The following is a 25,214-nucleotide window of genomic DNA, read 5'->3' as shown; positions in this document are numbered from 1 at the left end:
GGATTCCGCTCATATCCTGAAATTAGAAAAAAGGTTATAGGAACACCCTTTATACCGATGAAACCCAAAACACCGTTCTAAAAATTCCAATTTTTCTCCCCGAAGGCTCTACTACTTGGAAACTATAGACGGATTACATTTACTAGCACATTCAAATTGCATATGCGTATATATAAATATATAGAAAAATTTCACTTAAAAGCTCGAATTGCTCCCTTTTTTAAATAAAAAATGAGAGTATAAAATGATACTCATTTCAAATAAGAGTCTGGAGTGGTATGACACTTTCAAATAAAAAGCCTAAAATGACAATGCTGTTTCAAACAAGGATCTGACCTCGCCGGCTGACTTGGTATTCCGATCCATCAGGGGACTTTTTGTCGAAATACAATTTTAACCTAATTTTATTTGCTTTGACATTTATTAGAAATTTAAAAAAAAGAAAGAATTGAAATGATAAAACGCAGGAACGTAGAGGGAGAGGGAGAGAGGCCTTGGTGGGTGAATTTAGTTCTCATACGTCGCCTTCCCCTCTTTGTTTGCGACCTGTGTTTCTCCTCCTCCGATTCTAAAATCTGCACTTGTCTGATTCTTGCGGTTGTGGTGGTGACGTAAAGGAAGCTTCGTCACTCCGTCTCTTCCTTCCTTCCTTCCGCCATTATCGATTGGGGCCGGGCGGGGCGGTCTTCTTTCCGGCAATCGAGCATGAATTGCCAAGTGATGAACACTTCCTCTCCGTCTCCATCTTCGTCTTCCTCCTCTCGCAATCCCATTCCCAACTCCCCACTGTAAGTCACTTCCTTCCCCACTCTTCTTTTAACTTCTTCTTTGCTCATACCACATAGGTACGCCTCCCCTGATAGCTGCATTCGCTGATTTGGGGCCGTCGCTTCATCTTGCCGGGCACACCCACCATTGCTAATGCTGCCCTTTGATACCCCTTTGGCCTGATGAGTTCTTTTTTGTAGAAATCAACTACATAGGAACCGTAGCTTAAAAGGGTTGCTCAGTGCTTACCTTCGGTGGGCATTATCTGGTGTTTGCCTCCCACGGTGCATCGTTAGTTATCTGGGTATTGACGTAATTCTGTTCCTCTCAGTAAATTGCTCGGGCGGACTGTTTGTTACTCCCTTTCTCACAAGACGAATCGATGCTCCGGCATTCAAATTGGAGGTTGCCATGAGATTGTTTATCTTCCAAAGAATTGTGTAGTCCGTAAATATGCTTCCGGCTGGTCCGACGCAAAGCAACCGGTCAGATATCCTCCCCGAGCCTTGGTGGCTTCGGAATCTCAAGGTTTATCCTCAATCCCTATCATTGGCAAAGAAAAGATAGGAGTATTGCTGCTCAACCTTGGAGGTCCTGAAACCCTTGACGATGTGCAGCCTTTCTTGTTCAACCTTTTCGCTGATCCAGTTACTCTCTCTCTCTCTCTCTCTCTCTCCCTCTCTCTCTCTGGGTGCGCGCTTGTGTGCCAGGATCATTCATATAGCTCTTATTGTTTACATTTAGGCCAGATAAATTCTGCTCAACTCTTTTAAGAGTTTGGTTACTAACTAATTCCTTTTTCAATTATTTCGTCAGGGGCATGCATATATTTCAGCATGAAGTGTGTCGGGAGTAGTGCAGCTAATACATAGTCATATGTGATCCCGTTTGCTTGGCCGTTTTTGTGCATTGTTTTGTCTCTGGACATCTAGACATAAAGTCTACTGCATGCATTTATTTTCTTAGATACATAGTAGTGTACTTATGCAATGAGGAGTTTCTTTTCTTTGGTTTATTCTTTTTCAGGAACTTGTGCCTTTAGTACCAGCCTTTACAATGAGGATAGATACACAGACACACACATGCACGCCCATAGATCTGTTTTGTCTAAGAGCAAGGTTCTCACTTATCTATGTCCTTATTTTCTCTATAATCTTGAATTATATTGTTGCTTCACTTAACTTGAAGCTTCCAATTAGTGGCTGGCCGTATGGTATTTTGTGCATTCCAGCAGCTGATTTCCAAGGAAACAAAAGCAAAAACAGTGCTGTGTCCTACCTTTTTTCTACCTTTTTTTTCTATCCCACAGAAGCTTTAAAGATTAAGTCATGGAAAAAACGAAAAGAACAGTTTGGATGTCTGACTATGAAACCATTAATCATTAAGCTTGATGTGGTTTTACAAAACAACTTCTTGAATAATCTATGGACACAAGATCAGCATTTCTTCAGGCATACCAATTTTGTAGCTAGCTTTCGGACACAATTTTAGCATTTATTGATATTTTCATGTTTATTGCTGCTTCTGCTCCAAGCACATGCTGATCAGTGAATATTATTTGATAGTGGTAATCTTGTCCTTGATTGTTTAGATGAATTTTTCATTTTTTTTCAATCTTCCCTTTTTTCACTGGAAGAGTTACACAAGATGTTTTGTAGGTGTAGCCATGTAAGAATCGGGTAGTGTTCTTAGAGGAGCTTTGTCTTTGTTGTTGTACTATGTCAATAGCTTTGTCGGATTTCAGTGAGCCGTGTAAAATCAGACAGAATGTGGATGGATATAACTGTCCATGTCTGCTTATGAAGAGAAGATGCGAGTTAGCCACGACGGTGCACCGTAACTTCACGTATTGTCTTTTAATATTTAGAACTGGGTATATATATAGCTTCAACATTGTTTCCCTGTCAGTAACTTGTTGACTTTATTCCACTTATCTAACTTCATGCTGTTGTCAGGACATCATTCGGCTGCCAAGGTTGTTTCGCTTTCTTCAAAAGCCATTGGCACAATTTATATCTGTTCTTCGGGCACCCAAGAGCAAAGAAGGCTATGCATCTATAGGTGGTGGTTCTCCTCTTCGGAAAATAACTGATGCCCAGGTACGATTTGAAACTTTGACTTTTTGACATTAATCTATCATGCATCCTTACAAGTTTGTGAAATCTAAGTTCTTGGTAGTGTGTGTGTGTGTGGTTTTTTTTTTGGGGGGGGTTGGTGTTGGGGGGTGCAGTGAGAATGCACGTGCACATATTGGTGAACAAATGACAGATGAGTAAGATGCAAATAATATCGTATTTCAAATAAATGGACCGCTTCTGACCAAAAAAATTAAAAAATAAATGGACCACTGAGGCTTCAATTTAGGAACTTTTTCTAGGATGCCTGTAAGAGAACTCTGAGCTTGCTTTCGGTACTCTGATGCTGTTAATGGTGATGCTCAAGTTATTGTGAGGAAGAATGTTGAAGCTAAATTGTTCGGTCAATTTAAACAAAAAAGTTCTTACATTTCTTCATATTGAGGTTGCTTACCATTCGAGAAGTGTCATCCGTTGTTCAGGCAGAAGAATTAAGGAAATCACTTTGGGCAAAAAATGTTCCAGCCAAGGTGTATGTTGGCATGAGATACTGGCACCCATTCACTGAAGAAGCCATTGAGCAGGTAACTTCTATCTTGAAACTTGTGTCAGTAGAATGGTGGGCACAAATTTAGTAGTTAAAATTGTGCCCTTCTTAGCGCAGTCTTTTGGAGCAGACATCCATCCATGCCTAAGAAGGCACATGCAAAAGCGTGTTCTCTCTCTCTCTCTCTCTCACACACACACACACACAAAAATTATGTGCCTCGACACTGCACTTGTGTATCAATCTCCATTTCCTTTAAGCCTTGATGGTACTTTGTTTGTTTATAATAAACTATATCAGAGGGGCATTACCTGCTACATCACTTGGCTTATCTTTGGAGGAGTTTGTCCTGGACTTCGCTGTGTTATCATGATTTAGCTGGTCATATTGTCTGTAAATTTTAAGGGAGTCTTGTCCTTCTTTGCAGAGGGATAAGTAACATTAAATATTTCAGAGGATAGGTGTTTATTTTCTCTGTATTCTTCAATTTACTTCAGTGGAGGGCATGAGTTGATTTCCTAGTAAACTGTCCTCCATGCCACTGGAGTCATTCTCTTAGTGCATCTTCCTTGAGCTGATATGCAGTCATGTAGTTAAGCAAATTCTTTAGCCTCTTCATAGTGCAGGTTCAGAACTTGGGCTGTGAATGAACACCTAAGCTTTTAAGGCTTCTATTCTTCAGGTGGATAGGCTAACTTATTAACAAATTAGATTAACTCTGCAAATCGCTTTTCCATTTAAATCTGCTGAGGACATACTGGCTGCAGAATATCTTAACCTCCATCTGGGGTTGAAAAATGTCACAAATTTTCTGCTACTTCTAGAATCATGATGTTGGCACTTTACTTCTTAACTGCTGGTTGATGCATGTCGATTGCCAATTGTTTTCTGACTGTGGGAAGTCTTTTCAGAATTGAGTGAACGTTGTCACTTTTCAATTACCTTTATTTAACTTCTTATCACAGCCTTCTGTTTTGGGAGGAAATATATTCGTTTTTTCCATGTTTGCAGTGAAAAAATATATGTAGTCCTCCTTACCAAAAAAAAAATATATATATATATGTAGTCCTACTCACTATTTATTTTTATATGTATCCTTTCCTCAGATAAAGAAAGATGGAATTACCAAGCTTGTTGTTCTTCCACTTTACCCACAGTTTTCAATATCAACTAGTGGTTCAAGTCTTCGACTCTTAGAGAGTATATTCAGGTGACAATGCCTTGACATTTTCAGTGGAGTGGACAAGCATTTCCATATACTGACAAAAGAAATTTATTGATATCAGGGAAGATGAATACCTAGTCAACATGCAACACACCGTTATCCCATCTTGGTATCAACGCGAAGGATATATAAAAGCTATGGCAGATCTAATAGAAAAAGAGTTACGAACTTTTGGCAATCCTGAGAAGGTATAAAAGTGTTTTCACTTTAATTTATGTTTAATGAAGATAAGTTTCCTGGTGCATATCAACTTTAGTTTGAGCTGGTCAATTAGTCTTTGCTATTGGCTATATATAATGATGCAGGTCAAACTATATGTTATAATTTCTAAGTCTCAATGTATTCTTAGCAGTTTGGCCAATTTTTGTGTGTGTGTGTGTGTTCGTTCTTAGCAGAAGGTCTTATAGTATATTTTCTGTCTAGGCAGGGACTTGTAGCACAGCATAGTTTCTAGGCGCTTGTCCTTATTTATTCATAATCATTGGGGATAAAGGTGGTAGCGACTGGCCTTTCAGCCTAAGTGTAAAAAGAATCCTCAGAGGATCTGGATTACTCTTATTATCTCAATGCTCGTCTGTCCTAATGATCTTTGTGGTTCTTGTTATATTAACCTTGTGTGTGGGGGTTTTTTTGGGGGGGTTTTTTTGTTTTTTTTTTGTTTAGGGGGGGTTTTGTAGCAGGGCTTAGTTCCTAGGCACTTGGAACCTTTTAATTTATATAATCAGGGGATAAAGGGGAGCGACCTTTCACCTAAGTGTAGAAGAATATGCATTACTCTTATTATCTCAATGCTAGTCTTCCTAATGATCTTTGGTTCTTGTTATATTAACCTTCTTCCTACACTTGGAACCTTTTAATAATGTGCATAAGAGAGTATTGCTTCTTTATAAGAAGAGGTGCTTTAAATTTGGGGAGAAGATTTTCTCTTTTATAAATTCGCTTTCAATATAAGTTTTGCTGCCTGCACCAATCTTCTTTTTCCCCAAATTTGATTGGGTGTCTATGCAATAGGTTGTGATATTTTTCAGTGCACATGGGGTGCCACTTGCGTATGTAGAGGAGGCTGGTGATCCATATAAGGCAGAGATGGAGGAATGTGTGGACTTGATAATGGAAGAGCTAGAAAAACGGAGAATAACTAATCCGTACACTCTTGCTTATCAGGTCCGTCTGACATTACTTATTTATTTTACAAACTTCTGGGTCTGGCTTGCATTGTGATAAGAACATTTTACTGATTTTTCGAAACTGGAAAGTGATGTATTGATATTGTATATTGTTGTTTATGCCTTCACGACTTGTTGTTTCAAAAAGACAATCAATGAAACAAGAGATGGGAATTTCTCGCTCATTTAAAGTTTCTACTTCATTTGTTCTTTTTACTTCACCAAATCATGTTATGTATCCTTGTTGTTGACCAGTTTAAATGAAAGTTCTTAGCTTCATATTTCTCTCCTCGATACAAGTTTTGCGCTAAATCTCACCTTACCTCATCAATTAAATCTTTAACATTCACAAAATGCTTTCACCACACATGGGTCACCTCGTGCCTACAAAGCTCGCTTATATTGCTAGAGTAAACAGCTAGAATTGTAGTAGTACAATAATATATTTCATGAATGAATTTTAGGTTTAATGTAGTGAGATTGCTCTATTTGACCACTCTTTTCCTTGTTGGGAGATTGTGTAAAAGTTCTAGAAATGAAAAATGTGCTGTCTATTAACCTAATAACTTTGTTCATTGATGGTGGTTGGTCAGGGAGTTGACCCGTAGAACTGTGACCTGCCACGGTGCTCTTACTAGGACAACTGTTAAAACACTTCATTTACCTACAATGAGTTGCATTTATTAATTTTCACTATTTCTGACATCGTGACTTGGTCTTGTTATGATTATCATTGCAGAGTAGAGTTGGCCCGGTGGAATGGCTGAAACCATATACAGATGAGACAATTATTGATCTTGGACGAAAGGGTGTGAAGAGCCTTTTGGCTGTCCCGATAAGGTAGACAATGCTCTCATAAATTGCATGCTTTGATACTTTGAAGTCAACGGTTCATCCTTTGACGAATTTGGAGCTGGATCCACAGTTTTGTGAGCGAGCACATTGAAACTCTCGAAGAAATTGATGTAGAGTATAAAGAGTTGGCTATTAAATCCGGCATCGAGAAATGGGGTCGTGTCCCTGCTCTAGGATGTGAACAAACGTTCATTTCAGACCTGGCAGACGCAGTGATTGAGAGTCTCCCTTATGTTGGTGCCATGGCAGTGTCAAATCTTGAAGCTCGACAGGTATCACTTTTCTCTTCCTAATCTTTAAATGCTTTTGTGGGATTCATGCTATAGAGTTATTAAGTGTAATTAACCCCAGAGCCAACATGGCAACCTTGCTTCCCTTTTGCATTGGTATTTACAAATGCAGAATGAGGCATTTTGTCACCCTACTACGTATCTCATATAGGGGGCCTTTTCTTCCTTGGGATCCATGGGTTCTATGTAGCTACGTTTTCCTGTCAATAAGATCACGAGGTTTACAAACTGTGATGATAATTCATTATGCTGTTTGATCCAGTTGTACTTGTGCTCTGCAGTCTTTGGTGCCACTGGGTAGCGTAGAAGAGCTATTGGCAGCGTATGATTCTCAACGGAGAGAGCTTCCACCTCCTGTGACAGTTTGGGAATGGGGCTGGACAAAAAGTGCGGAAACTTGGAATGGAAGAGCGGCTATGCTAGCAGTGCTGGTATTATTGGTTTTAGAAGTCACTACTGGAGAGGGATTTTTGCATCAGTGGGGTGTATTACCATTGTTTCACTAAGAAAAATGCTCTTGCTCTCTTCCACCTCCTCTCTCTCTCTCCAAAGTTGGTGATGATTTCACCTCCAAAATGGAGCCCCATGCATGATAGTTTGTGCGATTGTCCTGCAGTTGAAGTAAATGTATATCATGTCCTTGGTGAGGTTCAAATGTGAGTAGATACCTGGCCACAAAATTTTTGATGCAATTCACTGATCATTCAGTGAAGCAATTTCCTTTTTTGTATGTTGTAAAGTTCTGCAGGCTGAGTCAGCACTTGACCTAACTATCTGCCCAAGACATCTGGAGTATAAGAAGAGACAGAATACTTACATTGTAATTTTCTTTAGTGGGATCGAAAAGAAGTGGCATGTAAAGTGTATTCATAGATGAGTCATTGGACTGTCTTGAATACTTGCAGTGTAATTTTATTTACGGGGATCGGAAAGATGTGGCATGTAAAATGTGTTAACAGATGAGTCATTGGACTGTCATGAATACTCCAATTAATGTGGGGAGGTCAATATTGCTTGTTTGCACAACTGTTACTACCTTTACCTGTTCTGACTAGCATGCTATAAAAATAGCCATAGAGAGAAAAAAAAAAGGGTTTTGCTTAGAGCTCTTCTATCGAAAGCTTCTGGGATGTAGGTTTGGTATAATGAAGGAGGTCTGCATCATTACATTTGGTAGTTGAGTTACTCAAATTAATTGGTGCCATCATTACTAATACAAAGGAGGATGACGAGGTAGGTCAGTACAGATGATCCGTGCAAATAATGCTACTTTGGAGGAAGTTTGACTAGATACATTATTAATGAGGAGATTGAAGAGTGGTACACAGTTTTCTCTTCTCCTCTTAGTGCCAATTTGTACACTCTCGGAAAATTATTCATTTAGAAGTTTGAAAGTGAGGATTGAGATATGCAGATGCATTTGAGTTTCCAACGTCCGTGCTGACTGCTGCTCAACTGATCTGAAACTCCCCGCTGGCATGAGCCTCTTTAACCCTTTTGTCATATTCATCTTCATCTTCTTCTTCATCAACCTCTGCGTCTAGGTCTTCATTGCCTTCCTCATCTTCATCGGCACCCCAGCCAAAATCTTTGGTGGGCTTGGCTATTGGAGGTGGGTTTCTTGCCTCTCCCACTATTTTCATTATTTCTTCCGCACTTTGCGGAGAATAGCTCTGGTTGTCTCTCTGGTAATATGCTGCTTGAGCTGTTTCCGTTAGTTCTCTCGGCAAGTTCTTTAAGAACCATGGATGATTCTTGATTTCTTTGATTGTAGTCCTCTGCAAATGTAACAAGAAAAAGAGAAGTAAACCTCAGGCAGTCCATTCAGAATGGAGCCACGATAACTGGTTAAACTTCAGGATACCATAACAAAGTGCGATATCTTTAAACATACGCATATGAATTGCTTTTCTGTGAGGATTGGAAGAAATGAACACCAGAAGTTTAAGAGTTTGCAGAACTTTGCATACCAGGTTAAAGTCTTAAAGAATAGCAACAAGAAGTACCAGAATCATAAAATCATAGGTCAGACATGTAGATTGCAGAACATATATGTCTCTTGCAATTGCAATTACTTGAAGGAAACTTTAACTGAAGAAAACCAGAGTCACCATTTCTATCAAGACGTACCCTTGTTGGATTTGCAACAAATATACGAGACAGCAGGTGTCTGCAATCTTGAGATACATGAACGTAGTCGGGAATCTTGTATTGCACGGCCATAATTTGCTGTAGAAGAATGGAAAGAACAGGAGGTTCATAAACGTTTAGGGGAGAGAAGCTATGCGATGGGCAGAATTTGAAGGGAAAAAGGAAAGAACGTGCATGTACTTGAATTGTCTTCCTGAAATTTTTGGGGTCCTGCTGGTCCTCAAAAGGATATGCACCCACCAGCATGACATACAAAGTCACTCCACATGACCACACATCTGCCAACTGTTCATACAGAACCAGAACACGAGAGTTGGATATCTTCTTTATAATGAGTTCCCGGTCAAAAAGAAACAGAACTCCTTCCATGAGAGAGATTGAATTACCTTGCCGTTGTACTCCTTGCGAGAAAGGACCTCGGGTGCGATGTATGCAGGAGTTCCTACTGTGGATTTGGGTCTTGAATGCAACAGTGATGACTAATAACAGCATTATCCAGAGTGAGAATCAGCGCATGATGCAATTTAAATGAAAGAAAAGAGTTGGTACGAGATCGAAAGTTTTGCAAAGAACCTTAGAGTAACCAAAGTCGCAGATCTTCAAGCGCGGAGCAGGGCTTCCATCTAATAGCGTATTTTCCAGCTTCAGATCCCTATGACATATTTGCTGCATTACAATTACGAGAGTAAAACGTCAGCAACACACATGAAGGTGTCCAATGGACATTGATAGATGTCAAACTGCAGGCTTTCTAACAATAACTTGGGCATGAGAGATCGTTTACCATGTGATGACAGTAGTTAACTCCAGAGATGAGCTGCTGAAAGAAGTATCTGGCCTGCATAATAAAATCAAACACAACGTTAGTTTAACACATACACACGGTCACCCAGAGATGGGACTGGCTGGGGTTGGAGTTGGCGTTAAGAGTCTTAGAAAAGGACCTCGTCTTCACTGAATCGACCGGCACTGCAGATGCGATCAAAGACCTCCCCCCCAGCGGCATACTCCATCACTATAGCCAAATGAGTCGGCGTCAACACAACCTGCAGCATCAATTCCACGATGTCATGCAACACAGAAACTTTCGAGCCTGGAACTTGGAATCAGGATAGGTAAGGCAAATCTGCTTGCCTCCTTAAAGCGTATGATGTTAGGGTGGCGAAGCAATCTGTGGTTAATGATCTCTCTGGCGACATTCTCATCTATCTGCAATAAAGCATAGGCATAGTCTTCTCAAGTCTTTCTTAACTAGCGGCAGATCAAAATTTAGACTCATCGTGAAGTGAAGGATCCAAGGAGGTGAGTATTGGAGTGAGGCATTGAATGGATAAATCGAAAGCGGTAACAAAAGGACCTTGTGACCGCGCTCGATGTATTTCATGGCAACAAGCTCTTGAGTGTCCTTGTGGCGCATAAGCCTCGCCACGCCGAAGTTGCCCGCTCCTAAATGCTTCACCACTTCATACTTCTCCATCTCCTCTCCTCAGTCCCTCTTCTCTCTCTCTCTTCTAAATACAAGCTTGCTGCTACAATGATGAATCTGTTACGGACTCAACATGTACGTGTAAAAGAATATCGTGAGGAGGAGTAACACGACCCAATGATCAATCCGCCATGAAAAGCGGCATCCTGGATAAACAGTCAGCTCAGATGACTCGAAAGAAAAGAAGTGGAATAGGTTCGAATCTCACCCACGGCAGAGGAAGAAGATAGCATTGGGAATGTGAAGAACCTTTGGTTCTCTGCTTTATACACAAAACAAGAAGAAAGATATACGCGTGAGGAAGAGAGCTGGAGGGAAGTGATGAAGAAACCTGCACGTGGAGAGGGGTAGGCTTAGAAGTAGAGAAAGAGGGGAGTCAAGAAGGGGGTAGAAAGGAAGCCTTTTGAGTAGATTCCATTCCATCACCGCCAATCTGTAGTCAACCCTCTCTCCCACGAGCTTTGCATTAAGCCAGAGAAGGAGTAGTTGAATAGGATATAGTCCTTGCTGTTACTGCAACTTTAAGCGATGCATTGTATCTATGACCATGAGTCGACAATGACAATAGTAGGATCATCTTCAGAGATGAGCAAGAAATACTAAAAATACGTCAGAACAAGTGTGGGTGTGAGCGAGAGTTAGATGGGATTTGGATCTCCCACAACGGCGTTGGGCCAGGGGTTGGGGGGGACTTCAAAGTTCACAATCACAACTCAACCCCCACCATATTGTTTAGACTTGTTCACTTTGACTCCAAGCTTTTGTCGGCGTCCATGCATGTGCCTTGCCCAGAGGACTGAATGAACGAGACGGTTGCATGTCGTTAAAGAAGAGAAGAAGGAAGAAACCTGCGGAACACGGCTTATGACATTGGCTAATTGTCCAGGAACGAAATATATGTTTATATGGATTGCTGATATTGATTGATTGATTGATTGCCCAACATGTGTTGGTGCAGTTCTTGACATTGACCAATACCCAATAGTTTCGTGTTTTAGTTGTTGACCCCAATTTGTAATTGTGTTTTACCTGGTTCGCGAGGTTAATACGTAAGGTGTTCTGCTTTTAATTTGACGGGTCACAACTAGGATTAGTTTACACGGCGATCTCACATGAGCTGAAATTATCCTTATGATGGCCGCCAATATGGGGATGATTGTTGGGTTATGTCGTGATCGTATCACGCATGCATCCCATGCAATGACCGGCAGGGTGTTATGCATTCTAAAGTTGAATCATTTTTCTTTGCCTTGGCAAAACATGTGAGGGAATTTTGGTAACGATGGAATTACAATGTTAAAACGTTACGTAAGGAGTCATACTACTTTTTGTTACCTTTGGATGGGTAGGAGTATGGCGTTGCATGAAGAAATAACTCCTCAAGCTCACGGAGTCGCTGCTGCTGTTAAGGTTGCATCAGGAGGTTAAACCATTTTGCAGTGCAAGAAGAGGCCTATAAATGTTGAGCAGTTCCTCTGGTGAATGGTGGTTGTGCTGCTAGTGCTTGTGCATCCCTGATGTTCTGAAAGCAAGAATTTGAGCAAACGAGAGTGGTCATTCATCTAACGATGGATTCAGCTTTAGGTTTGGATAATAAGGAAATTGGCCTGTTTTGTGGGACACTGGGCTTAATTTGAGGGCCCGTTTGGTTCAACATTTGCAAGGGGCTTTGAGGGCCCAAAGCTCCTTAGCCAAATGCAAATGGTGTTTGATAAATTTCTTTTGGATAGTTTTGTCAAAATACAATTACATTTTCAAAGACCTATAAGTCCAAGGCAGATTTGGAGGTACTTTGGAATGCTTCATTTTTTAAATGCAAACGGATTTTTCTTCTTTCAATTTTACTTATGCTATGCTTTCATAATTACAATAAAGGCCTTGAAAACCATAATCTTTCCGACTAAGGCATAAGCCATCGATGGGCGGTCGGTGAACCACGGGCGAGCGGCCGCCAAGCCATCGCCAGCCTTGCCAGAGATCGCACGACCCGGGGGACCGTCGTCCTAGCACTTGGGTTGAGTTTGTGCCTATTGGCATTTGGGTTGTATAAGGCAGTGCCAATTGATCAATAAAAGAAATTGGTCCTAGGGACCAGGATAGATAGTATTTTAAGGAAAGCAAATATTTAGGGAGCGAATGATAACTATTTTGTTCATGGCAATAATTTCTAGACAGAAATAGAATTGTTCATTTCTATTCCTGGACCAGAGTAGAGAAACGCGTTTGATAACGACACAAAATTTACTTTCCCAAAGCAGAAATTGATTTGATAACGTAATAAAATTTCTACAGTGACCAGCTAGTAATTAGGGACCGGTGGATGGCCAGTGATCAAGGACGGATGGTGACCGGTGGGGGGCAAACGATGGGTGCCCGGCATCAAGTGACCGAGGACCGGTGGTTGCGATCGGCCAGCATTCAAGGATCGATGGCGGTGGCGGAAAATGGGTGGCCAATGATTGGGGACTGGAGGGGGTTAGGGACCGGGGACCGATGACCAATGATCTGCGAACGACGACCAAGGATCGACGGTGAGAAGAGTTTTTATCTCAATTCATATTCCAAAAGTAGTTCTGTTCCAAACCTATTTTTGGAATAAAAATTTATTTCAAAATAGAAAAATGAAATTGCATTATTAAATGGATTTGTGTTCTAAACTTGTTCGGAATAGAAACAAAGAAACATAATAATTATTATCCGTGCCCCGACTAACTTCGCCTATCCGAGAAGGCGTTCAAAGTTGAAAATGCACACATTACAGAAGACTACCTATACTGCAATCAAAATTGGAAATTTTAGATTTCCAAAGTAGAGTTGTTGAGTGGTAATGAACGTCTTCATAGTTTCATTCAACCGAGAATCTCAGAATGCCTAGGGTGGTCCCTTTGCTTGAAGGAAAACTTTTTTCGGTAAATTATTTTTTGAATTTTCAGTGTTTGAATGATGGAAAGTCAATCTATCTAAAAATAAGCATTTTTCTCGAAAATGATTTAATGAAAGATGTTTTTCTCTATTTTAAAGTTTCCAAACAAACGCACCCTTATTTGATATAACCTAAATTCTAGCTAGATGCTAGTGCCTTTTAGAGAGGCTCTGACTTAAGAGGAGACCCCCCTAAGAGACTTTGTTATGAGTGTTAGAATAATTAGATTGATGCTGTTAGAATATTAGGATTGATTTTGTTAGATATATTACGATTATAATTTTGTGAATCGTAATTAGGATCGATTGTAATTGATATTGTAATATCATGTTACTAAATATAGCTGCTTTGTAAAGCCTATAAATAGGCTTATGTATAGACAATGAAAAACAGATGGAAATTTCACATTTACATTTTCCGCTTCGCTTTATCTTGATATCAAAGCCAATCATCTCCGAGTATAGGTCACATTTCTCCATGGTGACCACAGCCACACAACAGCACCACCTGACCATAGCGGTCCAACTTAGACGCCGGAAGCGGTCCCATGCGCCTCCACGCGCCATTGTCTCGGACTCGCGAGAACTCGTCCATGATCCGTAAGTTCTTGTACGACACCTTAATCTGGTTATTTTCGACAAGCGCGTGTATGGTAGTACTTCTAATTATAGTCTTCTTCGAATTTTTGGCAATGCTTGTTTTGTGCATTTACTTCCTAAGGAACGCACGAAATTAGAACCTTGTGCTCGCTTATGTTGCTTTCTTGTGTATGGTATTGAGCACAAAGGGTATAGATGCTGGGATCCAGTCTCTAATAGCCTGCATGTTTCCCGTCATGTTACTTTTGGGAACACAAAATATTCTCATCTCTTCGTTCATTTGAGTTATCTTCAACTGTTCACTTTTTCACCAATCCTTTAGTGGAACTACTTTTGGAAGATGGCACACTTGCATCGTCCTCTTCGGAATTGTCTTCTTCTAATCTTGATGCATGTATATCAAGCGATCCCATTTCAGCAACTCCCGACATGTTTGCACCATCCACGAACTCTTCATCCTTAGTGCTACCTTTTTCTCCTATTTGTCGTTCTACCCCCGTAAGTCAATCTTCTATTCGACTTCGTTGATTTTCATTGTTATTCCATTATTGCCTCATTCACGAGTCTCGCACATATAGAGGAGCTCGTACTAATCCTCTTTAGCAGCAAGCAATGGTGGATGAGTTGCGAGCGTTAGATAAATCTCATACTTGGAATTTGGTTGATTTGTCTCCTGGAAAGTTCGCTGTAGGTTGTAAATTGGTATATAAGATCAAAACTAAGGCATATGGTACGGTGGAATGCTACAAAGCTTGATTAATAGCAAAAGGATTTACTTAGAAGTTCGTGATTGATTATAATGAGACTTTGCTTCAATTGCACGTCTTACATCTATTTGAAGTCTTATAGTTGTCGCCTCTATCAACCAATGGTATATGTTCCAGATAGATATTAAAAATGCTTTTCTCAATGGCGATCTTTACGAGAAAATATATATGGAACCTTCTCCTGGATATATTACTTCTCACAAAGTATGTCGATTACTTCAAGCATTATATGTATTGAAGCGGGCATGTCGTGCATGGTATTCTAAGTTCGGTTCCACCATGGAATGCCTTGGATTTAAATCTAGCCCTTATGATAATGCTCTTTTAGTTCAACGAACATCTCGCAGGTATATTTTGCTCCTTTTATATGCGGATGACATGGTTATCATTGGCAATTTGATCATACCGGCACTACAAAACTTCAATAGTATCTCATTCAGCAATTTGAAATGAAAGATCTTGTTAAACTCGGTTATTTTTTAGGCATGGATGCTACTTCCGATTCCTCGGGTATTATCTTTCTCAAGCTAAATATGCTACTGATCTTCTATCTTGGGCGGGATTTACGAAAAACAAGATTGCTACAACTCTCATTGAGACTAATGCCAAATTTAATGACAAAGATGAGACTCTTCTTTCCAATTTTACTATTTATCGACAGCTAGTTGGTGATCTTGTATATTTCACTTTCACTCGTCCTAATATTGCTTATGATGTTCATATTGTCAATCGGTTCATGATTGCACCTCGAACCGCTCATTTTGTCGCTATTCTTCGAGTTCTTCATTATGTCAAGGGCACCTTATTTCACGATCTTCACTTTTCTGTTCAATCCGCCTTGGAGTTAAAGTCTTATTCTGATGCTCACCGGGCGGGAGATCGTCTTGACCGTCGCTCCACTATCGGCTACTGCTTCTTTCTAGGTAACTCACGTATCTCATGGCGAAGCGAGAAACAGATCGTTGTCGCTCGATCTAGTACGGAAGCAGAATATCATGCCATTGCTGATACAACGACAAAGTTGTTATGGTTACAATGGTTACTAGAAGACATGGGTGTCTATCATAATGGTGGAACCGTGCATTATTATGATAACCGGAGTGCTATCCAAATAGCACATAATGACGTATTCCGTGAGAGCACCAAGCATATTGAAATAGATTGCCATTTCATATGCTCTCACGTGCTTCATGGTACCCTTCGTCTTGTCTCAAATTCATTGGCTAATCAAATTGCTAATGTATTCACTAAGGCACATCCTCCTGCGCGCTTTTAAGATCTTTTATCCAAACTCCAGTTGACTTCTTCTATGTCACCTTGAGTTTGAAGGGGATGTTAGAATAACTAGATTGATTATCTTAGAATATTAGGATTGATTATGTTAGATACATTACAATTACGATTACGTGAACCGTAATCGGGATCGATTGTAATTGATATTGTGATATTACGTTACTATAGGTAGCCGCTCTATTGTATAGACAATGAAAAACATACAGGAATTTCGCAATTACATTTTCCGCTTCGCCTTATCTGTGAGATTCGAGTCGGTTCGGGGGAAGAAGGAACTCGAATTTCGAAGTCAGATTCCCTAGGTTGAACGTTATTAAACAAATCAAATTAAGGAAGAAATGACGACTTTGGAATGATGCGTGAAATCACTAAATGAAATATCCCGGAACAAAGTGCATCGAAATCAGACAGGCGATGCATCCTTTAACCAAACCAAAGGAATCATTTCATTATAATAATAATAATAATAATAATAATAAGAAGAAGAAGAAAGAAGAGGGAGTGGCATCGCAATTCGCGAAGATTCACGTGGGCCGGGTTGGATGGCCATCACATGTCCAGAGGTGGGTCGGTTTGGATATCATCCTTTCATTATTATTTCTTTTTATTTCTTTTCGTCTTTCCATTTTTTTGTCTTCTCTGCTCTATTGTCAATGTGAAGAGTTGGTTTGGACCCAAGGGAAAAACAAAAAAAAGGAGTTTGAGAATGGGATCCTAATCCCGCCTCTTGTTCGGTTGAATCAGGAATTCGATCCCGACTTCAATGGCCACGCATTTTGCGGCCATTCGATATGGATTTGGACATGGATGTAATAAGGTTGTGTTTTTTCCAAAGCTGAAGGGGGTGAAGCGTAACGCTCCTTTGCAACTCATCATCACCAATCTTCTTTGCAACACTGACTCTTGTGATCCCACCCGTTGCTGTGAAGTGAATAATGAATATGATGCAGAAAAATGGGTAATGACTCAGCAATCCATCCCACTTTTTTTAGGTAAATGTTTGTTGTCCACAAGATCCAAACGTTTTATCAAATAACTCTCCCTAATTTTTTTTTTTTTTTATGGCTTTTGGGTCCTTTTAGGCCCACCAAACTTCCTCATTGCTTCCTACCACAAACCTGATGCCAAAATTTGTACTGTGCATGGAGAATGCAACCGGAGGGGTTGACGATAGACGAGGTGCGTGGAGAGCAGAGCGTGAGGTGCATCGTTAGCTGTGGTCCAGATTCAAACTAGGCTTTTGTCCTCTAGTTACCTGGGGTGAAGTAAAGAAAGAGCAGAGCAGAGCAGAGCATGGCAGGGCAGGGCAGGACATGCATGCCCCTCTGCACTGCAACTTGGCACGTCAATGTGTCAGGACTCCTCTCACACTTGTCCATCTGCTTTTCCTTTGTTCATTTCTTTATTCTGGATGAAACACTACGTCTATCTCTACCTCTACCTCTATCCCACCTCTACGGTCCTGGCCTTGCTAGTGGTCTCCCTCCCTTCGTTACATAAATATATCACCACCACCACCACCTCAGAGCCCTCCATTCCCAAGCTCTGCAGAGAAGTTGAAAGAAATGGAGAAGAGCAAGATGAGATGCTGCATGGGGCTTTTCCTGATGCTCCTCCTCGTCCTTGCCGCCCGTAAGCCCCCGTCTGTCTCCCTTATTCTTTCTTTCACTTCCTAAATGTTACAATCTATATGACCCTGCGCCTGTGTGTGTTTGTGTTTGTGTTTGTACACGTGCAGAGGAGGCGGAGGGGAGGGTTTGCGAGTCTCAGAGCCACGGCTTCCGCGGGACTTGCTTCCGCAGCCACAACTGCGCCCTCGTCTGCCGCAACGAGGGCTTCTCCGGCGGCGAGTGCCATGGCCTTCGGGGCCGCTGCTTCTGCACCAAGCTCTGCTGAAAAATGCCAATGCACGTGCGTGCAACAGAATAAGAACGTGATGCGTTGTAGTGGTGTGAGCGAGTGAGCCAAATAAAACTTATTTGAAGATTCTGGGCTCGTTAGTTTCTCAGCTTTCTAGGGCTTGATGTGCTTTTTGACCATTCGCTGTGCTCTCTCTTCCTGCCCTTTTTGTGTAATTTCCTGATCGGGGGTGTAATGTGTTTCATGCTTCTGTTTTCCCCACTCTCTCTCTCTCTCTCTCTCTTGCACTTCCATTTCGACTTATGTCTGGTTCAGTTCAGACTGGATTTTTCTACAGCTTCGGAACAGCTACAGATCACGTCAGTTTCTTGGGTAACAAATCGAAACTAGGGTCTATATAACCTTCGACAAAGGCTCATCTGAACAATATGTCCAGTGTTGGTCGGGACGTGCAGCAGCTACTGCTTGACCAGGGAGGACATCTTCAGCCTGTTTATTTTCATTTTCTTGTTCGTGCAAACGCGATGAAAATCAAAATACTCCACTCTCCAACACCAACAATATGATCATGGGCAGAGCTCGAGTAGGAAATGCAACGAGTCTTTGTTATAATGCTCAGTTCCATTGGGGGAAAAAGTGGTTCTCTTCAGGCTGCAAGTTTAAAAAGAAAAACCAATTTGCATTTACATCAGGAAAAAGGAAAAATGAGACAACAAAATAGTATTCGAGAACATGGTGAAGTAAAAAGCTTGACTTACCCATTAGAACAAAGGTGAGCTGAATTAATCAGTATGGTTCAGCTTCAAACTTGAGCGAGCGACCCAAGAATTGTCTTTCTCATTACTCACAGTAACCAAATCCCTGAGGTCAAAGTAGGCGAAGGATCGGATCACTTAGTATGGAGATTTTCATAACATTACTCAAATATCACTTAATATGGAGATTTTCATAACATTACTCAAATCCGGTGAACGGTCTAATTTGAGCTATGTTTGAGATTCAAAATTTTTTAAACTCCAAAAAAATTCCCATCCACATTTTTTCCCTCTTTTTTAACACATGACGTGGCTAAAATCAAGCTGTCCATTTTCATTTGGACGGCCTGATTTAAGTAATGTCACACTTGTCACGGAAATCTCAATGTTAGACAATCCAAATCCGTAGTGGAATAGGAACTTATTAGAAAATGGACATCCCAATGTTAGACAATCCAAATCCGTAGTGGAATAGGAACTTATTAGAAAATGGACGACAGTAAGGAAAGGATGTTTCCCAATCCAAAAAATTCAAAGATTTCCTTCTGTCAAACGGCAATCTGGCCTCCCCGCTAACCGAACATGGCCATCTGGGCTTGTTCTGTTTCATTGCTTGCGTAGATCATGTCTAGGAGTTTCAGTGCTTACACAACACACGTTCAAACAATGTGTATGATCGCAAGCAAATGTTTGTTGGTGCGGTCAAGCATTCCTCAGCCCGGCCATCAGAGCCGGAAGGTTTCAACAAAAGGATCTCTGTGGTTCTTCATAGCCTGCAAACTAGTTCCTTCCGTGCTTGATTGGGACCGACTTTAATGGGTCAGAAATGTAAGGCACTACTGAAAGATTAGCAAGATCCTTTCCTTTCCATCAGGCACTAAATCTACTGGTTGAACTCAATTCCAGTCGGGATGCATTTGCCATTTACACCTTGACCAGTACAAAAAGGAATCACACGGCAGAGACCCACTATACCCTTCTCCAGAATACTGAAAGCAAATTTCACCCGACTGCTGTTGCGGAAACCCAAAACTCCCCATCAACAGAAATAAAGAATGCACGCACGTCGAGTTCTGAACATACTCAGGTCGTAGTTGTGAGTCCTTATGTTGCCTCTTCAATTGTTTTACCTCTATCTGTCGAGCCATCGACAGCTGTGCTCAACCTTTTGAGCCATATATCATAGTCGACAGGGTATGGTGTTCCGCAAAGGCCGTCCACATAATCTGCAAATGCCTTGAGAAGAGCCGAAACCTCACCAAGGTGTGTCTGGATTGAACGTCTTGCCCAGCTTCTTTCCCTCCACTGTAGCGCCGATTCGATAGAATCCTGTGGGTCCATGGTTCCTCCACATACAAAAAAGAGGAGGTAAACAAGGCTCTCGGCATCGGATGATGGACAGAGCTTTCCATGCTCCAGGGCATAAGATGATGAAAATTGCAAATTTATTCCGGGGCTATCCCTATCTTCCAGAACAGCACGTCCCCATGATGTGAGAATATTCAACTTCACTCCCGAGCCGTGGGCATCAATGACCCGGATGACATTCTCCGAAGAGATGTCACCATGCTGAATGTTGGCCATAGCTGCACTTCTCAGAGCGGCAAGGCAATCTCGGCAACACCGAACTGCCTCGTTGGCGGCAAACGGACCATTCCGAGCAACTATGGAGGAAAGTGGCTCCCCAACTGGACGGGTCACAAGTATAGGCGTTCCACACCAAGGGTGGTCACACCGGCCCCCTGGGCTCTGCTTCGCGCATGGACCCAAATGCAGAATACGACCAGATGCAATTATTTCCGGCAAGTATTTGCTCGACACTCCCTGCTGCTTTAAAGTGTTCAATACCTTTGTCTGCCTCTGTACTTGATACCACAAACTCATATCCTCCCAAGATGGCTCTAGTCTGGATGGATGAGCGCCTACATACAAGCTCAGTAACTCTGTTGGATGATCGACGGAGACAGCATTATACAGAAATTGATTGCCACCAACAATAGATTCCTGTATTTGGAAACTTCTAGGTCCCTGTTGCTGATCATCTAGGAGCAACATCTCACCTCGCTTTATTTCGAGACGCAATGCATGCCTTCTCGACAACGGAACATCTTGCTCCTCAACTTCGGCAATCTCTCCTTGGTTACTAGCTGGTTGGAAAGGTACCAAAGCTCTGTCATTCTCGAGGGCACCACACTCCATCCTTCGCTTGTGAACACGAAGGTGATGACCAGAAGCCAAGTAATCTATCGATTTTCTTGGCGGTCCATTTGACTGGACAAAGGAGTAGAAAATGGCCATGATTATTTGCAGAGTTCCCAAGTCTCCCCAATTTGGATTCCCTAGCTTATTCCATATCTTATCAACAGGGGACACACAAATTTCGGAATGATTCTTGATCCACTCGGCTGCAGCGTGATATGGATCAGACGGAGTTGACTCAAGTTTGCCAAGGTCACCTCCAAGCGTCACCACTCCTCCATAATTCGAATCAAGAACAAGGACGAAAACAGAATCGCCATTCACAGTATTAGATTTGCCCAAGCTCCTAGAGACAAGAATGTGAAATCCATAAAAGAGGGCTTCACAGATAGTTCTTGAAGATAATCTCAACTCATTACCTGCTAATATATCCAGCTTATACAAGACAAATACCATCACTTGATCCCAGTGCACCTGTAAGTTTCTCTCACTCCTTGATATCAAAGCTAAACCGCAGAGTTCTTCGAACTTTCCTCTCGATATTGCTTTTTCTAACGTGTAGAACTTAGATCCAGGAGAAAAGGGACAAGATACAAAGCACGGCAACGGAAGGCTTTTATGCCAAAATGTACGCCATAAACCTTTCACAATAGCATGAAGGAAGTCCTCTAATGCAAGATACTCCTCCTCCTTTGTATAGTTTGGAGCATAAGGTGAACGCGGCAAGCGCCACAGCTGCTGTAATAGTACCCCCTCCAAAGCTAAATCCAGCTTTTGCAGTTCATCAATCTCAAAGGGAGTTGGGAAAGACTGCTCCATATTCATTGGGTCTGACTCGTTGGAGAAGGAATTCTCAGAAACCCAATCCTCCAAACACTGTACAAATAATTCCAGGTCCATGAGCTCTTTCTTATAATCCTTTAGGCCCTTGAACAATTTTCTGGACATAAGCAAGGATTTACTTGAAGCCGAAACCCCAGGTATGCTGTGAGCAGAGAAATCTGCGTCGTGCACAAAAGGTTATTTAGAAGAGCAGATTTTCTTCTTTTCTATAAAATCACAAAAAAGCCTTTGGATGATATTTTCGATATTAGATACACGGGACGGATTGTGCTATGCATATAATCCAGCACATGCACGTGCTGACTGGACCCTCATATAAAACCAGATATTAATCATAGAATATCTAGGACTTTCTACAAGAGCTCAGTGAACATGGATATTACTGGTGCGATGCTATTGTCTCCTGCAGGCTATAGTAAGAACTACCCTCATGCACTCGAGATTGATATGCCACAACGTTTAGATAAGTCAACATTTACATCCATCATTATTCTGCCATGTCCTCTCCTACTGCATTGACTCTATCAATGGCTTTTTCACGGTTTTCTCTTACCAAACATGTAACACATTTGTTTGAATATAGGACAGGATTTCTGGCATATGACCAAAGTATCTCGGTAGGCATATTTTTTGCTTTCAACTTGCAAAACTGAACATGACAGCTTTTATGATATTATTAAGAGGACATTGAAGCAGGTTTTATGTGGGGTGTTAAGAATGTCCAACTTTATGTTCTTCTGCAAGAAGAAGAAAGCCATGCTGAAAGAGTTTAAGCTCCCAGGGTAATTTACTTGAGTAGAATAATTGACACAGAATTTCCCCAAAACTAAGGTGAGTAAGTAAGCTGCCTCTCATTGGACCAAAAAAAAAAAGTAAGCTGCCTCTCTTGATTGAAATCCATATGTTGAGAAATTGATGATGCATATTTAGATAAACAATGGCAATTCATCCGTCCTTTGTACTTTGAGCTCTAACTAGAAATGCCAAATAGCAGATTCTCTCCAATTTTGATTGCTCTACCAGGCAAGATGACATCTGGTAAAGCACCATTTTAGGTTGAAGCATGGAATTTGTGCCCTAGCTGACTGCTCCAGGAACATAATGTTGATATTCATAAAGACATAAAGATGATTCCATGGACGCTCATGGAAGAAAAAGTATCTGCAGAGTTTAGGTCTATATAAGAAAGTAACAGGAAATTCCTTGTCTTCTTTCTTTCCTTTCTCCCATGTTCCTTATTCTCTTGGGATATGGCATCCAAGGAAGTCTTGCCTTCATTGATGTTACATGATTTCATGCACCATAAAATCTTCTGAAAATTGGATGAGCTTACCAATGTTGTAGCTATGGGGCATTGATTGTCAAGTACGTGACAAGAAGTTCGAGAGCTAACCATGCTAGTACCAGCTCAATGTCATATTTAAACAGAAAACACATAATTAAAGGAAAAAAAAAGCTGTAGTAATTTACCGGAGTTTGACTTCCTGAAACTTCCATTGGAGCTTCTTGCTGGGGATGAGCTGAAATGATTCTGGAGGAAACCTGGATAACATTGAATTGTAAATTTGGAGAACTTCTGGGTATGGCATTTCTAAACAAAAATAGTGAATCCCATGTCAAACTCCATTCTAAGGAACTTCAAAATTGGTTCCCACTTCCTCTTCCCCCCAAAAATAGCAATTGGAAAGCGAGAGATCTGAAGGGTGGGATAGGAGAAAAGAGAGAAAAACTAGAGATTCTTCAAATCTTGTGCTCAAGCTAACTTCTTTTTTTCTGATAATTGAGGCAAGATCTTTAGTGGCAATGTCTATAAGGTCCTAGACAGTATTGCGACGCTCTTTTACTTTTCTTCATATTTCAAGAGAAGCTGATAGATTGATGTACATTTATACGGTCAACAAGGTCTCAGGATCTTCCCAGATGAGAAATAACTGCTTTCTTCAGCTGTCGATAAAACAGTATTGAGAAAGAAATCCTAGATTCAGTAACTGCAAGCTAGATCTGAACTCAGACAGACTTGTAACTAAACTTAAATAAAGCCACATAACTCAACTTCGTTGTTTTTCTATTGCCAAAATTGCATTTACGCCACGATTGTATTGTAAAAGAAGAGGATCGAGAAGAATAGAGAGCTCCATGATCCAGTGAAGCAAATAAACCGGCGAAGAATGTGTGATGCAGAATCTGTCAACATTCAAGATATAGCCCTGCATTTTTCTTCTCCTTTTGGGCTTACCTACTACAAGTTATTTTAATGGGAAGGTAAATATGGAATCTGCATTGTCGTCACTGATAAAAGAGAAAAACAGAACGTGCATTAATTAGTCTGGGGATTAAATTGTGGGGCACTACTGACTAACCTTAGTCGTTGGAAGTGGATATAAGATAACGGAGGACAGAGAAGAAGAGGAATAATGTTCGCTCACCTAATTTCATGTTGGAAGCTGAAGGCGTGGCGGTCCTAAACAAGGCAAAGCGCTCTCTGGACTCCAACAACCTCGATTTTGGAGACCATTTTTGGAAGAATCGTCCTCTCCTCTTGTTCAACTGAACCAAAAAAGGAAGAAGAAAAAGAAACATTGCTTAAGCGGTGGACTTGGCAGAGGCAGCTGCAAGATGATGTAAGGAGCAAGAAGCGAAGGGCACGGCCAAAACAGAATCTTGAAAAATGCAGACAACGTACAACCAGCAATGCGCATCAAGAAAAGGGATCGTCGTCGTGCCCTTTTTGCCTTTCTTCTTTTCTGGGTCGTGTGTTTTGGAGACTTCTGGTCTGGGAAGGAAAGAGAGAGATGGGGTGATTGCAGAGTGAAGGGGGAGCGTTTTAGAAGGTGAGAGGAAGAGAATGCCTCATGAGAACAGGAATTGCAGGAAAAGCAACCACGGAGAACGACAAGGACAGAGCGAAGAGGCCGAGAGAACAAGACAACAGAAGAGGTTAATGAACGAAGGCCGGGCTGATCTGAGCTGAGGAGGAGGTGAAGAAGAAGGAGGAGGAGGAGGAGAAGAAGAGTTTCTGAGGTATGTGCTTTGCCAGTGTGCGTTTCTCTCCCCTCCCACTCTTCCACTCTGGCAGTTGGTCGGCCCTTGGTTTGACCACACTGCTTTTTTGTCGCGCGTGTACCCTACTCGCTTGCTGTATTTTCATTTTTGCCCCTCTTTTCTTTTCTCTTCTTTTTGTTCCCCCTGGTGGGAAGTCGAATTTGTAAAATCATACAATTTCGCCATATAATTTATAAAACTGATGTTAGTTTCCTCCGACGAGCCCTTTTTTTTTTTTTTCCTATTAGTGAATTATTATTATCGATGAAATCGTAATTTATTATAGTTCAAACCTCAATATCTATAATGAAAACCTTCAAATCAAAAATTCGATTGAAATGGATATCTTTCATAATACGCGTCTGTTTTG

The 25,214-nt window shown here is 41.2% G+C and overlaps 4 protein-coding genes across 6 annotated transcripts; 2 read left to right on the top strand and 2 right to left on the bottom strand.

Moving 5' to 3' along the window:
• Positions 1-605: 605 nt before the first annotated feature.
• LOC115755107 (ferrochelatase-2, chloroplastic) lies at positions 606-7,589 on the top strand. 2 transcript variants are annotated; one of them, XM_030694397.2, is made up of 10 exons: positions 606-788; positions 1,100-1,415; positions 2,724-2,867; positions 3,326-3,427; positions 4,497-4,600; positions 4,677-4,803; positions 5,627-5,779; positions 6,521-6,621; positions 6,707-6,908; positions 7,208-7,589. In XM_030694397.2, exons 1-10 carry the CDS (start codon positions 706-708, stop codon positions 7,430-7,432), a joined length of 1,557 nt encoding a protein of 518 aa, XP_030550257.1. In that variant the 5' UTR covers positions 606-705; the 3' UTR covers positions 7,433-7,589. The 2 variants fall into 2 exon arrangements, with proteins under 2 accessions (XP_030550257.1, XP_048135245.1); XM_048279288.1 differs by lacking the exons at positions 606-788; positions 1,100-1,415 and adding an exon at positions 1,601-2,597.
• A 604-nt stretch (positions 7,590-8,193) lies between these two features.
• LOC115755109 (serine/threonine-protein kinase SRK2G) lies at positions 8,194-10,922 on the bottom strand. 2 transcript variants are annotated; one of them, XM_048279292.1, is made up of 10 exons: positions 10,773-10,922; positions 10,435-10,620; positions 10,212-10,286; positions 10,022-10,123; positions 9,862-9,915; positions 9,651-9,743; positions 9,464-9,556; positions 9,258-9,362; positions 9,057-9,155; positions 8,194-8,704 (listed from the first exon to the last, which is right to left on the bottom strand). In XM_048279292.1, the coding sequence occupies exons 2-10, from the start codon at positions 10,552-10,554 to the stop codon at positions 8,378-8,380; spliced, it is 1,068 nt and encodes a 355-aa protein (XP_048135249.1). In that variant the 5' UTR covers positions 10,555-10,620; positions 10,773-10,922; the 3' UTR covers positions 8,194-8,377. The 2 variants fall into 2 exon arrangements, with proteins under 2 accessions (XP_048135249.1, XP_030550262.1); XM_030694402.2 differs by having other exon boundaries at positions 10,435-10,630; positions 10,779-10,911.
• A 6,713-nt stretch (positions 10,923-17,635) lies between these two features.
• On the top strand, positions 17,636-18,263 carry LOC115755112 (defensin-like protein 1). Its single transcript, XM_030694405.2, has 2 exons — positions 17,636-17,777; positions 17,884-18,263. Exons 1-2 carry the CDS (start codon positions 17,711-17,713, stop codon positions 18,039-18,041), a joined length of 225 nt encoding a protein of 74 aa, XP_030550265.1. The 5' UTR covers positions 17,636-17,710; the 3' UTR covers positions 18,042-18,263.
• A 1,342-nt stretch (positions 18,264-19,605) lies between these two features.
• LOC115755105 lies at positions 19,606-24,803 on the bottom strand. Its single transcript, XM_048285323.1, has 5 exons — positions 24,486-24,803; positions 24,229-24,349; positions 23,273-23,344; positions 19,809-21,960; positions 19,606-19,759 (listed from the first exon to the last, which is right to left on the bottom strand). Exons 2-4 carry the CDS (start codon positions 24,236-24,238, stop codon positions 19,865-19,867), a joined length of 2,178 nt encoding a protein of 725 aa, XP_048141280.1. The 5' UTR covers positions 24,239-24,349; positions 24,486-24,803; the 3' UTR covers positions 19,606-19,759; positions 19,809-19,864.
• Between the last annotated feature and the right edge of the window lie 411 nt (positions 24,804-25,214).

This window comes from Rhodamnia argentea, chromosome 1 (assembly GCF_020921035.1).
Source record: "Rhodamnia argentea isolate NSW1041297 chromosome 1, ASM2092103v1, whole genome shotgun sequence".
In the NCBI taxonomy this organism is placed as follows: domain Eukaryota; kingdom Viridiplantae; phylum Streptophyta; class Magnoliopsida; order Myrtales; family Myrtaceae; genus Rhodamnia; species Rhodamnia argentea.
The sequence above is the reverse complement of the archived record's forward strand: the minus strand, read 5'-3'. Positions and strand labels throughout refer to the sequence as shown.